Below are 15,682 nucleotides of genomic sequence, written 5' to 3'. Positions count from 1 at the left end.
GTTGAGGCTTGGTGCAAAAAAGGCAGCTGGCCATCCTACTTGTTAAAATATTAACATATAATTCTTAAGATGCTGCTTTTGGTGAAGAAGCAGAAGTGTTCATATTCTGAATCAGATTTTCCCCCAAAGTTTGCATATTATTTGCAAAACTTTAGAAACATAGTTACACCTTCTATTCTATGGTTACAAACTAAGTTCATTACAAACTAACAATTTTGTTAACTTCTGCAGATAACTTCTGCAGTGCTATTATGTTTATGTAACTTTTTGCTGTCACCTATGGCTAAAGCCAACAGGGCCTTAGAGATTCAGTTCAGTTCAGTTCAGTCGCTCAGTCGTGTTCTACTCTTTTCGACCCCATGAATCGCATCACGCCAGACCTCCCTATCCATCACCAACTCCTGGAGTTCACTCAAACTCACGTCCATCGAGTCGGTGATGCCATCCAGTCATCTCATCCTCTGTCGTCCCCTTCTCCTCCTGCCCCCAATCCCTCCCAGCATCAGAGTCTTTTCCAATGAGTCAACTCTTCGCATGAGGTGGCCAAAGAACTGGAGTTTCAGCTTCAGCATCATTCCTTCCAAAGAAATCCCAGGGCTGATCTCCTTCAGAATGGACTGGTTGGATGTCCTTGCAGTCCAAGGGACTCTCAAGAATCTTCTCCAAATACCACAGTTCAAAAGCATCAATTCTTCAGCGCTCAGCCTTCACAGTCCAACTCTCACATCCATACATGACCACAAGAAAAACCATAGCCTTGACTAGATGGGCCTTTGTTGGCAAAGTAATGTCTCTGCTTTTCAATATGCTATCTAGGTTAGTCATAACTTTTCTTCCAAGGAGTAAGCGTCTATTAATTTCATGGCTGCAATCACCATCTGCAGTGATTTTGGCGCCCAAAAGAATAAAGTCTGACACTGTTTCCACTGTTTCCCCATCTATTTCCCATGAAGTGATGGGACCAGGTGCCATGATCTTCATTTTCTGAATGTTGAGCTTTAAGCCAACTTTTTCACTCTCCTCTTTCACCTTCATCAAGAGGCTTTTTAGTTCCTCTTCACTTTCTGCCATAAGGGTGGTGTCATGTGCATATCTGAGGTTATTGACATTTCTCCCGGAAACTTGGGGATTAGCAGTTTTAAATGTAATATTTTAATGTTTAAAAGCTTTGACACAGAAACAAACCAGCTGGTCAAATTAATTTGTCAAGAGATTGTTAGTTATTAGTCAACATTAAGAGACCTTAAAATGATAAATGTATAAAACGTAGGCATATATATAAATTTTAAGACATATGTAAAAATGTATAAAATAAAATGTAGACATTTTGGGTGGCTTGAAAAATATGGTTTTTATTTTCATGTAAAGCAGCTTTCATGCCAGATGTCTTGTATGTTGTATGTGTATAAAAATATTTATTTACTCATTCATTATTTGCCACCAGTTATGGTGGTCGGGCTCAGTAGTTGAGGCGGGTGGATTTAGCTGCTGTATGGCATGTGGGATCTTAGTTCCCTGACCAGGAATTGAACTTGCGTCCCCTACACTGCAAGATGGACTCTTAACCACTAGACCACCAGGAAAGTCCCTCATGCAGTGTTTTTGAAACTCTTTATAGAAGTACATCTTACATGGAGAGAAGTGCATGAGCACACCTGTATGAGTTTCCATGCAGTCACTACACTTGATTACGTCATTACCAACCCCTCCCCCAAATATAACCACTGACTTTTAGCTTCATCATTTTGCTTGATTTTGTACTTTGCATAAAATGGAATGACATAAGATGTACCCTGTTATGTGCAGCTTCTCATATAACATTTTAATGCTAAAGTAATTCGTGTTTCTTTTCAACCTGGACAATGCAGTAGTTAACAAAGACAAACTAGATTAGCCAAAAACACGGGAAAGCCCAAGCCAATCTTATGATTTTAGTATTTTTCCTGATAGTCTTCTTGAGAGAAGCAGTGGTATGTATGTGGTACCTGTGTGTGTGTGTGTGTGTGTGTGTGCACATGTGCTGCATGGAACCTATATACATACATTCGCATCTGTACAGAAGTGTGACTGTTTTCCACACTCTGCCTTATAACCTGCGTAACTTCTGTTCTCTCAACATTGTTCTATTTATGAGATTCATACTTAACAGAACGATATATCTTTTAAAATTTATTTACTTTTAATCAGAGGACAATTGCTTTACAATATTGTGTTGGTTTCTGCCGTAATCAACATGAATCAGCCATAAGATACACATGTCCCCTCCCTCTTGAACTTTCCTCCTCCCTCCCACCCCATTCTGCCTCTAGATTGTCTCAGAGAACCAGGCTGAGCTCCCTGCATCTACAGCGACTTCCCATTAGCTATGTGTTCATAATGTAATGCATATGTTTCCATGCTGCTCTCTCCATTCGTCCCACCCTCTCCTTCCCCTGCTGTGTCCGTAAGTCTGTTCTCTGTGTCTGAGTCTCTGTTCCTGCCCTGCAAATAGGTTCATCAGTACCGTTCTTCTAGATTCCATATATATGTTAATATATGATATTTGTTTTTCTCTTTTTGATTTACTCCACCCTGTATAACACGCTGGAGGTTCATCCACCTCACTGGAACTGACTCCAATTCAGAACAATGTGTCTTGAATTGGATATGCCTTCTCTGAGAGGGCTGAGTCCTGTTCTGGGGTGCACATGTGGTGGTGGGTGGGTTATGGGCTGGAGGCGGGAAGGCTGCGGCAGTGGAGGGGCGGGGCTTGTGAAGGGGCGGGGCTCTTCAGGAATACCATCTCCCTCCTGGCTGCGGGGCTGTTCTGTGTCTGGTCTCCCGGCCACGGCTGGCACAGTAAATGTGTCCTCTTCTCCATCCCCTTTCCTGCAGCATCGGGATCATCTATGGTTTTGCCGCAAATCATTACATGCGGACTAACGTGGAAGAGACTCGGAAATTGTCAGAAAGTAACTTCAACGACCTGAGAACTCTCCTGAATGTGGTGCCAGGGGTAAGGAGCACAACCTGTATTTCCCCCGACGCTTTGTGTCTGAGGCCTTTTGGAGTTGCTTGTATAGTTGGAATCACATTTGAACCTGCTGAAGTCCAGGTGTTGTCTTTTAATTTTGCAGAGAAAGGAATAAAGGCCTAGTAAGTGATTTTTTTTTCAAGAGTACAAAGTCTCATTTCAGAATTAGTGCTCCTATTTCTGGAGAAGGAAATGGCAACCCACTCCAGCATTCCTTGCCTGGAGAATCCTGTGGACAGAGGTGCCTGGTAGGCTGCTGTCCATGGGGTCGCACAGAGTCAGACATGACTGAAGCGACTTAGCATGCATGCATGCATGCTCTTATTTCATTTCACTTTATTTTTTGTCTTTATTAAGGTATAACATAATACTTGTTATAGAAGTGCTTAACCATTTTGAAGATCTCATGATTTCTTTAAAAAGCAATATCTCTGGTGTCACTGTCCTTTCTTCTTGGCAATATAATTGACCCCACATCGTTTGCTTGAAATTGCTCTGGTAATGAAACCTGTTTTATAAACACTGATTTGCTAATATTTGTATGTGTGTGTGTTCTCATTGCTCAGTCGTGTTCGACTCTTTGTGACCTCATGGACTGTAGCCTGGCAGACTTCTCTGTCCATGGGATTTCCCAGGCAAGGATACTGGAGTGGGTTGTTATTTCCTTCTCCAGGGGATCTTCCCATCCCAGGGATTGAACCCTTGTCTCTTGGCTTGGCAGGTGGATTCTTTACCACTGAGCCACCTGGGAGTCCTGCCTAATTTTCAGATGTTAAATCTCTTTTTATTGTGGCTTGGGACCTCAAGCGGAGGTTTCATGTAACTTTTTTTTTTTTTTTTAAGCAAATTGACTACATACTGGACCAGTTTACCCTGCCTAAGGAGAAAGCATTTGACGATCTGGACAGTGAGTAACGTTGAACGTTGCCTCCAATTTGGTTGTTTGTCTTGGCTAGGAGATACTGTGGTCATCTCCCGTAAAACATAGACTAAGAAAAGAAGTATGCCGTTTCTCCAATTCCTGCCTGAACACGGGAGAAACCGAACCGTAATTCCCTGGTGTTATTGACAGTGTGTTGTTGGTGACTCAGATACTGAAACCTTGAGTTTATTGTGAAAACGCTCTTGCTTTCCTGCAGCCACGGCACTTCTGCTTCACTCCCCTCGTGAGAGGAGAAGTGGGTCTCTGTCAGGTCTGCTGTTAAAGACAGAGCGGGACCCAGAGGAGCTGTGGCTTCCGGAACAGAGGGGTGGGCGGTGCTGTTTCCCGAGTGCTCAGCTGTTAGCAACCTGGGCCTCTTTTGCCCTCAAGACATCTGGTAACACCTAGAGGCAATTTTAATGTCCTGATCAGCCTCTTCCTCTTCGTTGGTAGAGGCCAGGGATGTGGCTAAAAGTCCTACAAGGCAGCCCAGCAACAAAGAAGGATCCGGCTCCAGGTGTCGCTAGAGCCAGGGTTCAGTGACCCTGGTCCAGCTGGAGATGGGGGCGGGACGCGGGCAGCCAGGGATCAAGGTGAGAAGGCACACAGGTTCCCGGGGCGAAGAAACACCAAGTCTGCACTAAGTCTTCTGAGGGGCGCAGCTGGTGTGGGCACTTTGACGTGTGCCAAGAAATCGCCACATGACAGTTTCTGCCCAAGTGGGCTGTGGGGTGCAAAGTGGGAGAGACTAAACCAGGCCATGGGACCCTGCCCTGGGACCTAGAGGTCAGAGACGAAGAGAGCCCATCCTCAACATCCCTTATACTTCTTGGGATTTAGATATTAACTTGTTGGTGGGAGGCAGCATTTACGAGCGTCTCAAACCCAAAGTACTCCCTGTGCTGAAGGACATCAAGGACTTGGCAGAAGGTAAGCGGCGTGGCCCCAGGACCCAGATGGTGTCTACCTGTCCCGCCTCCACTGGGACAGCGCAGCTTCCCACCCTCCCTCCCTCCCTGTCTTCCTTCCTTCCCTTCCTTCCACACCTGGCCCCACACCCTTTCCAGTCTCCTCTGCCAGCACCCTGCTTTCCACTGCAGCCGTGAATCCCAGTATTCATTCTGATGTGAGTCCCTGAAGGTGTTGTTCTCCTCCAGACCCTGTGCGGCGTGTGCTTCATCTGCTGAAATGCCACAGAACCTTCTTCAACTAATACACATGTATCCATACATATATATGTATATGTTAACTCTGTGTGTGTGTTAGTCACTCGGTTGTGTCCAGCTCTTTGTGACCCTATGGACTGTAGCCCATCAGGCTGCTCTGTCCATGGAATTCTCCAGGTTACAAATTGGAGTGGATTGCCATTCCCTTCTCAAGGGGATCTTCCCAACCCAGGGATTGAACCCAGGCCTCCTGCATTGCAGACAGATTCTTTACCATCTGAGCCACCAGGGAAGCCCTGTATTACCTCTGTCCAGAAACAACTGGGTTCCTAGACTGTGTATTTAACCCTGTTAAGGACTGAAGTTTAAAACAGTAAGGCCTACCTTTAGAATATCTAAAGAAAGCTAAGTGCTGAAGAATTGATGCTTTTGAACTGTGGTTTTGGAGAAGACTCTTGAGAGTCCCTTGGACTGCAAGGAGAACCAACTAGTCCATCCTAAAGGAAATCAGTCCTAAATATTCACTGGAAGGTCTGATGCTGAAGCTGAAACTCCAATACTTTGGCCACCTTATGTGAAGAACTGACTCATTGGAAGACCCTGATGCTGGGAAAGATTGACGGCAGGAGGAGAAGGGGGTTGCAGAGAATGAGATGGTTGGATGGCATCACCGACTCTATGGACATGTGTTTGAGTAAACTCCGGGAGTTGGTGATGGATGGGGAAGCCTGGCATGCTGCAGTCCATGGGGTCGCAATGAGTCAGACATGACTGAGTGACTGAACTGAACTGATCTTTAGATCAGTTAGAATGAGTCTTATCCCATGATTAAATCATCACCAATCACAGCAGAGGCTCAGTAGTATCTGAATAAAGGAAGGTGGATGGAGGAGGAAAAAAGAAAACAACAACAAAAAAAGGTTTCTTGCTTTTGTCCTTCCTGGGGTATTGTTAGGGTATACCAGTTGTCCAGCATTTCACAATGAATCTGCTTAAACTAGTGGAAATAAATTTTCATTTAATGGTTAATCTTGGTTCTATCCATGAACCATAATTGTGAGGGAAGGAGATGGCTTGAGGACGAGCCCTTCTTTCCCCAGGTGGTAAGGAACTGAGGCTTCCTACCAACCAGGTCATTGACTGAGAAAGCTGATGGACCAGCCCCGGTCAGTCCTCAGATGAATGCAGCCCCAGCTGCCAGCTTGACTGTAAGACCTGGGAGATCCTGAGCCCAACCAGTCAGCTAAGCCAGTCCCAGGTTTTGACCCTCACATACTGTGAGATAATAAATCTCTGTAGCTTTAAACTGCTGACTTTCGAAATAATATCTCCTGCAGCAACAAATAACTAATACAGTAGACAATCATCAGTTTCCTCTCCAGGCTTCAACACATGAGGAAGGAGAATGAAAAGTTTCTGATTTCCTAGTCAGTATATACTGTGCTATTGGTGATTCCTTATCAGACTATAATACTCCTTGATTTTAAGGCAGCAGATATTGTATAGACTGTTGAATTAATAAATAATCTTTTTTGGGGAAAAGAATCACATTAAATGCAATATTGATTAAATATACATCCTCATTTCATGAAAGTTAAAATGTAAAAAAGAAAGTGAAAGGAGCCTGTGAATCAAGGAAATGTGGCAATCTTTAAAAACTGAAAAGAGGGCCTGCCATGGAGCAAAAACATAATGAATGAGAGAAAAAAATGCACAAAAAGAACAGAGTGTTTAGATAAAGAGCTCACTGTCCAAGGAGTGTAACCTCTTTTTCCTGTTAATTAGTACATGTTCTTACAACTGAGCGTTACCTCTCTTTCCTCCAGCAACCACACTTACGAATGAGCTGTTTGTGATCATGGCCAAGACGTGGCCCCAAAACCGCGTGTTATGATCTTTTATTGAAAGTTAAATGGCATTAGTTATAAAATGGAAAAGACCTTGATGCTGGGAAAGATTGAGGGCAGGAGAAGGGGGTGGCAGAGGATGAGATGGTTAGATCGCATCACTGACTTGATGGACATGAGTTTGAGCAAACTCTGAGAGACAGTGAGGGACAGGGAAGACTGGCATGCTGCAGTCCATGGGGTCGGGAAGAGACACAACTGAGCAACTGAACAACAGCAATCAAGCGACACCCTCCATAAGCAGAGTGTCAGGCTGGCAGTATCAGAGATTAAACAAGTGGGTTTGCAATGGAGTAACCTGTGTTTGTTCATTAAGCTCATTACCTAATAGTATGTAGCAGGGGGTCTCATAAATACCATCCTTTAAAGTAGTGATGAGTAGACTTGATATTACCAGACAACACTGAATATGAAATGAAAATATTTCTGCCTTCTTCAGGGACAGTCAAGGCCCTGACGGAGATTTACCGTTTACATTCATAAGAGAAATCAGAGGCTGAAAGTGTAACCGGGGGCTAGTGAAATAGGATGGGAGTTTGGTCTGGTATGTTTTTTTTCTTCCAAGCTCACAAAGCCCTTTGAATTCTATGCACAGACCACAGTTTACAAACCGCCTATTTCAGCTCAGTTTCTCCAGGTAACCAGGTTATATTTGAGACAAGGGTTGTCATAGAGTTGAATAACAAATTTTCTGCAATGTCTTGGTCACTTGCTGTTTGAGCATTTCAGCCACAGGAAGGAAAATGAAGCCCAGACTTTATCCCAGAGAACTTTGCCTCTGTAGCTGCCACCAACACCTCCTACCCCGCCCAGTCCTGCGTCTTAGCAGAAAATATTACTTAACTGGCAGGAACAGAACTAGGAGGAAAGATGGGGCCCAGTGGCTCCTTGCCGCTTCACCTTGCGACTTCTTCCCTTGTATCCAGTAGACACGTAAAAGCCTTCCCCGTCCGCTGCCTCCAGCATCCAGCAGATCCTCTGTGTCTGCTCGTTATAACGTCAGATGTTGGCACTTCGCCAGTGGGTTCACCAGTCCTTGGTCAGGATCTAGATCCTACAGACTGCAGCTAAGAATGCTGTGCACTGCAACTGAGACCAGGCACAGCCACATAAATGAATACATATGAAAAGAGCGAGCTGGTGTGACCACAGGGTGATGCCAGCCGCCTCCGCACCCCAGATCCCTCTTGAGCCCGTTCACTGGAGTATTGGTCTGCCAAGCTCTCCTCCAGCTCCAAAGCTATGTGAACATAAGCACTGTGCAAAAGTGTACGAATGATGCGGCGTGGTTGACACGTACTTTACTTTTTTGCCTCGTCATTGTTTTTCATTCGCTCAGTCATGTCTGACTCTGAGACTCCATGGACTGCAGCATGCCAGGCTTCGCTGTCCATCACCAACTCCCCAAAACTTGCTCAATTTCATGTCCTTTGAGTCGGTGGTGCTATCTAACCATCTCATCCTCTGTTACCCCTTTCTCCTCCCACCCTCAACCTTTCCCAGCCTCAGGGCCTTCGCCAATGAGTCAGCCTCCTGGTTTGCTCAGTGTTTAACATTTGCCTTACAATTCTAGCTGGATCAAAATCGATTAAAACAGATCTTATTTTTCTTTTCAGTGCTTCCTGTATTATTGGAGTTTTATATATTTCTTAAAACCAGCCTTTGTGGTTAAATGTTAACCTCTGGTGTTGCCAGTACTTAGGAAACTGCTTCACCAGGTTTTATTTATTTATTTATTTTTTGGCTAAAAATTCTTTGTAGCCTTAAGTATCTGGTGGCCTTTGGAGAAAGCAGAAATCTGCAAATGGATTTCTTCAAATCATGTTTGAGCTGCAGGCCAGGACCTATAAAGGAAGTATGCTATGAGCTGGTAAAATGTTAATTAGTTAAAATTGAGAATCTAAAATATCTTTCCCCTGACTTCAGATACATAATATATGTCATCTTGGTAGGCTTGGAATGACTCTCAGAGTTATAACCCAGTAGACATTTTATGAAATGCTTTGAAGCCTTTGAGCTATTTCTAAGTCATTCTTGGGGCATGACAGTATAGCCACCCATAAGCCAGGGCGTCTACATGTGGTCCCTAAATGGACTCATGTTTAGTTGGTGATGGACAGGGAGGCCTGGCGTGCTGCAATTCATGGGGTTGCAGAGTCGGACACGACTGAGCGACTGATCTGATCTGATCTGATCTTCCTGGGCCTTCAACTCATTTTATCATCCATCATTCTTTGTTGTTATTTTCCTTCATTCCTTGCCTTGAAATGACTCATCCTGAAGTCAAAGTGGAAAGGGCTATGGGAGTAAACCATGGAACATTAAAGCGTGAGGTGTGCCTTGTGTGGTGTGAGTCATATTTGGGGACGCTCTTTTTCGCTTTCCTGTGTGTTTCCAGTTGTAGCCACGCTCTTGCTCCCCTATGGCAGATACTTATTGAGCCTCTAATGTGAGCCGGGTGCCAGCTCCATGCTTTGCTGCTAAACCTGGGAGGTAGGTGGGAAAGACGAGAGTCTGAGGCTCAGAGTGACTCTTTGATGAAGTCTCTATTATTGTCTCAAATTACTGTTAAAATAGTAGTTCTTCTGCTACCTTGTTATAGCATCTTCGGCAAACTTCCACCGATCGGGACCTTGTCTGCTCACCTGCAGATTAGGAGGTTGGTTGGGTCATCTCTTGGCTGACGAGGAGAGTCTCTGCTTCTAGGTGATGCTTCAGCAGGTTCACACTTCGGAGATGACATTGCCCATGTCATCCAAGATGGCACCCCAGCCTAGGTCTGGCACTCTAAGACCTGGGGAGGCTTCCAGGGTTGCATTGTCTGCCTCTTCATCACAAATAGGGATCGTAGCTTATTGGAACAGAAAATCTTGGGGTCTGCTTCAGACAGTCCTTTATCTTGAATTTTGATCCAGTCCTGGAAGGTAGCTAGAAGAACTGGGGTGAGACCGCAACATAAAAGCATTAAAGTGTGTGTGCATGTGTGTGTGGTTTTAGAACCAAGTTTTATGTGGTTGCCAGAGACAATTGGGGAAACCAGCTTTTAAGGGCATTCACACTTTTCCTGGGCTTCCCTTGTGGCTCAGCTGGTAAAGAATCCGCCCACAATTCGGGAGACCTGGGTTCGATCCCTGGGTTGGGAAGATCTCCTGGAGAAGGGAAAGGCTACCCACTCCAGTATTCTGGCCTGGAGAATTCCATGGACTGTATAGTCCATGGGCTCGCAAACAGTCAGACATGACTGAGTGACCTTCATATCACACTTTTCCTAGTAACACCCTGTTGTGACCTGATACCCCACCATCTGTTTTGTGAGCCCGGAAGACAAAAAGCAGTGTCCTCTAAATTTCACGTCTCTTATGCTGTGATTTTAAGTCACTGGAGAAAAGAGTTATATTTTGCTACCTGCCTGGTCATGCATATTGATTCCTGAGCACCAGAGAAATCAGAGAGCAAACAATCTGTATGGATCGCCGAGGATAAGAATGTGTCCTAGGCTCTGGAGGCTTCTAAAATAAAAGAGGCGGACTCTGCCCTTGAGGGATTTCAATCTGATCATTCTGATCCTTACATTTTGTGATAAACCTTGTGGTGGCCTTACCATTTTTCAGATGAGGAAGTTGCTGAAGAATATTCAGGTATCTGCTTTGGGTTACACAGAGAGTATCTATGTTGAAATCCGTACCTAGACTGCCTGAAACTAAATCTGGGATCTTTTCTCTCTCTCTTTCTTTTTTTTTTTTAACATTCTCCTTTAATTTATTTATTTATTTTTAAATTAAACGTTTTATTTTTCTTGGGGTGTAGCCCATTAACAATGTTGTGATAGTTTTAGGTGCACATCAGAGGGACTCAGCCGTGCATACACGTGTATCCATTCTCCTCCAAACCCCACTCCCATCCGGGCTGCCACGTCACACTGAGCAGAGTTCCCTGTGCCACACAGCAGATCCTTGTTGGTTATCCATTTTAAATATCGCAGTGTGCACATGTCCATCCCATGTCCATGTCCATGAGTATCCCTTCCCCCCACCCTTCCCCCCTGCCGCTGCTGCTGCTAAGTCGCTTCAGCCGTGTCTGACTCTGTGTGACCCCGTGGACAGCAGCCCCCAGGCTCCTCTGTCCACAGGATTCTCTAGGCAAGAATACTGGAGTGGGTTGCCATTTCCTGCTGCTCCTTCCGCCTTGGCAGCCATAAACTCACTCTCTACGTCTGTGAGTCTGTTAACCATAAAGCCTTTCTCTACGTCTGTGAGTCTGTTGTCAGTCAGTTCATTTGTATCATGTCTTTTTAGATTCGGCATCTAAGGGACCAACTCTGTGATCTCTTGCTGTGTCTACTTCCAGCTTTTTTAATATCCATCACTAAGATCTATCTGGGTGTCATCAGGTTTTCTGTGAATTAAAACTACCTGGGATTGGCGGTGTCTGGGCTGACCTCCTCAAGGCTGGGCAAGGCTAGGGTGGGGACACCTTTTCTTGTGGCTGCTGCTCCAATGCCAGCCACTTAATGCTGCGCGCATGAGTCCCAGTCCCATTCCTAGGTTGATATTCGCCCCTGTGTGTCTGAAGGAGCCCCCAGGTGGGGGAACTGAGCTGGCTGGAGTCACTGGCAGAGGCAGACGGGGCCACAGGAGCCCTGTATTCCCCTGTCAGGCTGCCCATCACAGCGGGTTCTCCTGGGTGCAAGTTGATCTCAAGTTCCTTTAAGGTCCTTTTGTAGATGGGAAGGGTTTTTTCCCCCCACTGGTCAGCCCAGTGGGTGCCTCTGTTCTGAAGCAGGCTGTGTTCCTAACAGACATGAAAACTAATAGAGATACCCTGGTCCGAATGAACACTGTCTTAACGGACATGAAGCAGTCATCTGCACAACTTCGCACCAGCCTGAGAGACGTGAAAACGAACATGGAGCAAACACTCATGGATCCCCAGTGCTCCTCACCTGCAGCGGCGCCCACGTGCGACAGCATCAGGAAGTCTCTGAGCGTCCTGGATGGCAGTGCCAATTTTGATCACGTAAGGAGAGGGCAGTCCTGCTCCAGGGCAGTGTCACTGGGACGGCTGGGGAGGCTTCAGCGTGGTTCACCCACCAGGGGACCAGTGGCCGGGGGGGAGGGGGGATCTCTGTCAGCCTTCCTGGTTATGTGGCCACCACGTTGGAATGGCTGCAGCTGGAGAGAAGGGAGGATGGGAAGTGCTCCCCGAGAGTTCTCTGCCATTCGTTGATTGGAACGTATCAGGATGAATGAGCTGCCAAGGTGGCGCCAGTGGTCAAGAATCCACCTGCTGATGTGCGGGACCCAGGAGACGCAGGTTCGATCCTGGGGTGGGGAAGATCCCCTGGAGGAGGGCACGGCAACCCACTCCAGTATTCCTGCCTGGAGAATCCCTCAGACAGAGGAGCCTGGTGGGCTACAGTCTGTGGGGTCACCAAGAGCCAGAAATGACTGAGTGCGCCCCGCCACCCTCAGCATGAATTCAGCTCCCCACCGTTCTTCTTTCTCTGTTTATTTTCCTTTGACAATTTCAGTGTGTGTTTTTTAAAAACATTGGCTATATTCCCTGTGTTGTACAGTGAATCCTTTAACTCATGTTATCCACAGTACTTTGTACCTCTTCACTCCCAATCCTGGCATTGCTTCTCCCCGCTTCCCTCTCTGCATTGGGACCAATGTATCTGTGATGAATTCAGCTTTAAAAATGAAAAAGGAAGCAGAATGCCTTTTTGCAGACATTTAAAAATTAAAATGTGCTTTTAAATGATAGGCCTAGTAATATTAACCACAGATACCAAAATATAAGGTAATATCTCAACAATCCCAAGATTAGAAAAAGAAAGGCTTTGGAGCAACTTGAAAATATAGAGTTCTGGGATGTAGATAAAATAATCATGAGTACTTATATTTTTAATGTTTCATTATAGTGATATGTACCTGTGTGTGGGCTCAGTCATTAAGGCTTGTCTGATTCTTTGTGATCCCATGGACTGTAGCCCACCAGGCTCCTCTGTCCATGGGATTCTCCAGACAAGGATACTGGAATGGCTTGCCATTTCTTCCTCCAGGGGATCTTCTTGTCCTGGGAATCGAACACGCATCTCCTGTGTTAGCAGGTGGCCTCTGTAGCATTGAGCCACTGGGGAAGCCCAGTGAGATGTACATGTCACACTTATGTAAAACACTCTCACATTTCGTGAATCAGTTTTATTCAAACACTTCACATTCAACATTTGTGTTGAAGCTACTACAATAACTTTTGTTGTCATCGAACAGCAATACGTAGGATGTATCCTTGCATCTAAATTCTTTGAAATTGAGTCCTTTTGGGAGTAACTTTTAATTGTGATGTGCTTTAAAAAACATGCAGAGAATTTGTAACAATGGTACCAGTTTCCCTGTCTACATTTTTTTACCTAGATTCACCAGTTGTCAACACTTTGCTCCGTTTAATTATACTATTTTATCCATGTATCGATGTACCTGTCATCTGTTCATACTATCATCTATATGGGTACAATACTAGGCATTCTGTTCTTTTCTCAGTCATTTAGAGGAGAGATGTAGACATAATGCTTTGTTACCCTTTAAATATTTTGATGCGTTTCCTAACTTTACATAATGATTATGACTACCAAAATTAAGGTAACATAATACTGATCCAATACCACCATCTAATCCACAGTTTATATTCAAAATTTGCTGATTTTTCTAAAAACGTGCGCTTTAAAATTGATTTCTCTTTCCCAGTTCCAGGTCCGGTCTGGGGTACACATTGTCTTTAGTTGTCGTGTGTCTTTAGTTCCTTTAACCCAGAACAGTTTCTCAGTCTTTCTTTGGTGACACTGACATTTTTGAAGACTGCTGTGGTTTCACTGCTAAGTCATATCCACCTCTTGCAACCCCATTGACTGTAGCCTGCCAGGCTCCTCTCCATGGGATTTCCCAGGCAAGAACACTGGAGTGGGTTGCCATTTCCTTCTCCAGGGTGTCTTCCTGACCCAGGATCAAGCTCACGTCTCTTGCATTGGCAGGTGGATTCTTCACCACAGACCCACCAGGGATTCCCTTTATAAGGCTAGTTTTTAAGAAGCTGTTTACAACTGTATTCAACAACATTTAGTCCCGGTATTCAATCACATGTGAGGTCACATGTATTCAATCTGTTAAATTTCTTGCCCTCACTTTTAGCTGACTGCTATGGGAGACCTCCAAACATGTAAACTCAGTACTTGTATGGTCCATTCTGAGCCAATGGTTTTCCTCCAACAATATGCTGTTGTTCAGAAGAAACATAGGTCATACCCTTTATAATATAGATGTCTCAGGAGTTGAATTTAAGAAGATCCCTTGCTTATGGCAAAGAATTGGGGGTGCGGGGTAACCACCTGGCCTTATACTTTGTTTTATAAAATTTCAGCTCCCGTCTTTGGATGGACACATTACTCAGCTTGATGGACTTCTTCAAACAGATTTGTCCGGCCTGGTCCAAAAGGTATGGTCTTTAGAGGAAAAAAAACCACACAGTAGCTTATTTTAGATTATTTTCAAGAGTAGAGTAGTGCATAAGGATCTTAGGTAACACCGAAAAAGCAGAGACATTCTGGAGCCGAGTTGCCAAGAAGGGTGATGGATCTTATCCTCCAGGACCGGAAGGGTGTCGTGGCGGACGTCGTGCTGGTGCTCACTGAAGGCGCTCTCACGCTCTGCCGGGGAGGCGGCCACGCGCTCTCATGCTCTGCCGGGGAGGCGGCCACGCGGTGCCCTCCTCACGTCTGCCCGTGGGCAGACTGTGTGCTCTGCCTGGCGTTTTCTTTTTTTCTCCCTGTCCTTTGCCCAGCTTCTTGGGCTACTAGTAGCTACCTGAAGTTTTATACTTCACCTTCTTAATGAGGCCTTTCCTGGACATCTTGACCAGATCAGAACCCTTTTTTAATACACTCTTAGAGCATCGCAAATATTCTTTGTTAAGTTCCTCATCGCAGTGACTATTGCTTTCCTGTCTTGGTTGTCCCACAAGACTTTAAACCCTAAAAAAAGACAGGGACCACCTTGGTCCAGAATACTGGAATTTCCCCAAGAGCTGAAGAGGGAGAGAATAGCTTTTTTCTCAGCTCCATCTTTTAAGCGTGAACATAAAAGAAGTCATCAGCTGTCTATCAAACACCCATCTACGTGTGCTAACAAAGTAAGTGTCCCCTTAGACACGTCGTTAGAGACTCTCGGTCTCTGCGCTCTGATGTCGTCTTGCCTGTTAAATTAAGAAATGGAATCAGAAGATCTGTAAATACCTTTCTAGACGTTAAACCTCTTATGATGGTTGACCTCCCCAAGTCCAAACACAGATAAATGTAGAGGTCAGCTGTACCAAAGCACTGCAAGTACCAGTGTGTGGGGTGGCTTAGCTACTTTTGAGGAAACACAAGTCATGAACTTCCTTTTTATGCCATCCTTTTTATGTTGCTAAGCTAAAGTGGGAACTTGTTGTCACCACAAATCTTAATAAGTTTGTAACTTAGATTGTTGTTGTTGAGTCACTAAGTCATGTCCGACTTTTTCCCACCCCATGGACTGCAGCATGCCAGGCTCCTCTGTCCTAGGGATATCCCAGGCAGGAATACTGGAGTTGCCATTTCCTTCTCCTGGGGATCTTCCTGACCCAGGAATGGAACCCACGT

The 15,682-nt window shown here is 45.1% G+C and overlaps 1 protein-coding gene across 1 annotated transcript in view; it reads left to right on the top strand.

The window, feature by feature from the left end:
• PROM1 (prominin 1) overlaps positions 1-15,682 on the top strand; it is a 122,878-nt gene that overhangs the window by 67,846 nt on the left and 39,350 nt on the right. The window contains 5 exon segments of the mRNA NM_001245952.3: positions 2,875-2,995; positions 3,857-3,920; positions 4,776-4,865; positions 11,807-12,024; positions 14,425-14,499. Of these exon segments, the coding sequence (NP_001232881.2) occupies positions 2,875-2,995; positions 3,857-3,920; positions 4,776-4,865; positions 11,807-12,024; positions 14,425-14,499 (568 nt within the window).

The sequence above is a fragment of the Bos taurus genome, chromosome 6, assembly GCF_002263795.3.
Source record: "Bos taurus isolate L1 Dominette 01449 registration number 42190680 breed Hereford chromosome 6, ARS-UCD2.0, whole genome shotgun sequence".
In the NCBI taxonomy this organism is placed as follows: domain Eukaryota; kingdom Metazoa; phylum Chordata; class Mammalia; order Artiodactyla; family Bovidae; genus Bos; species Bos taurus.
This window is presented reverse-complemented; position numbering and strand designations above follow the sequence as displayed.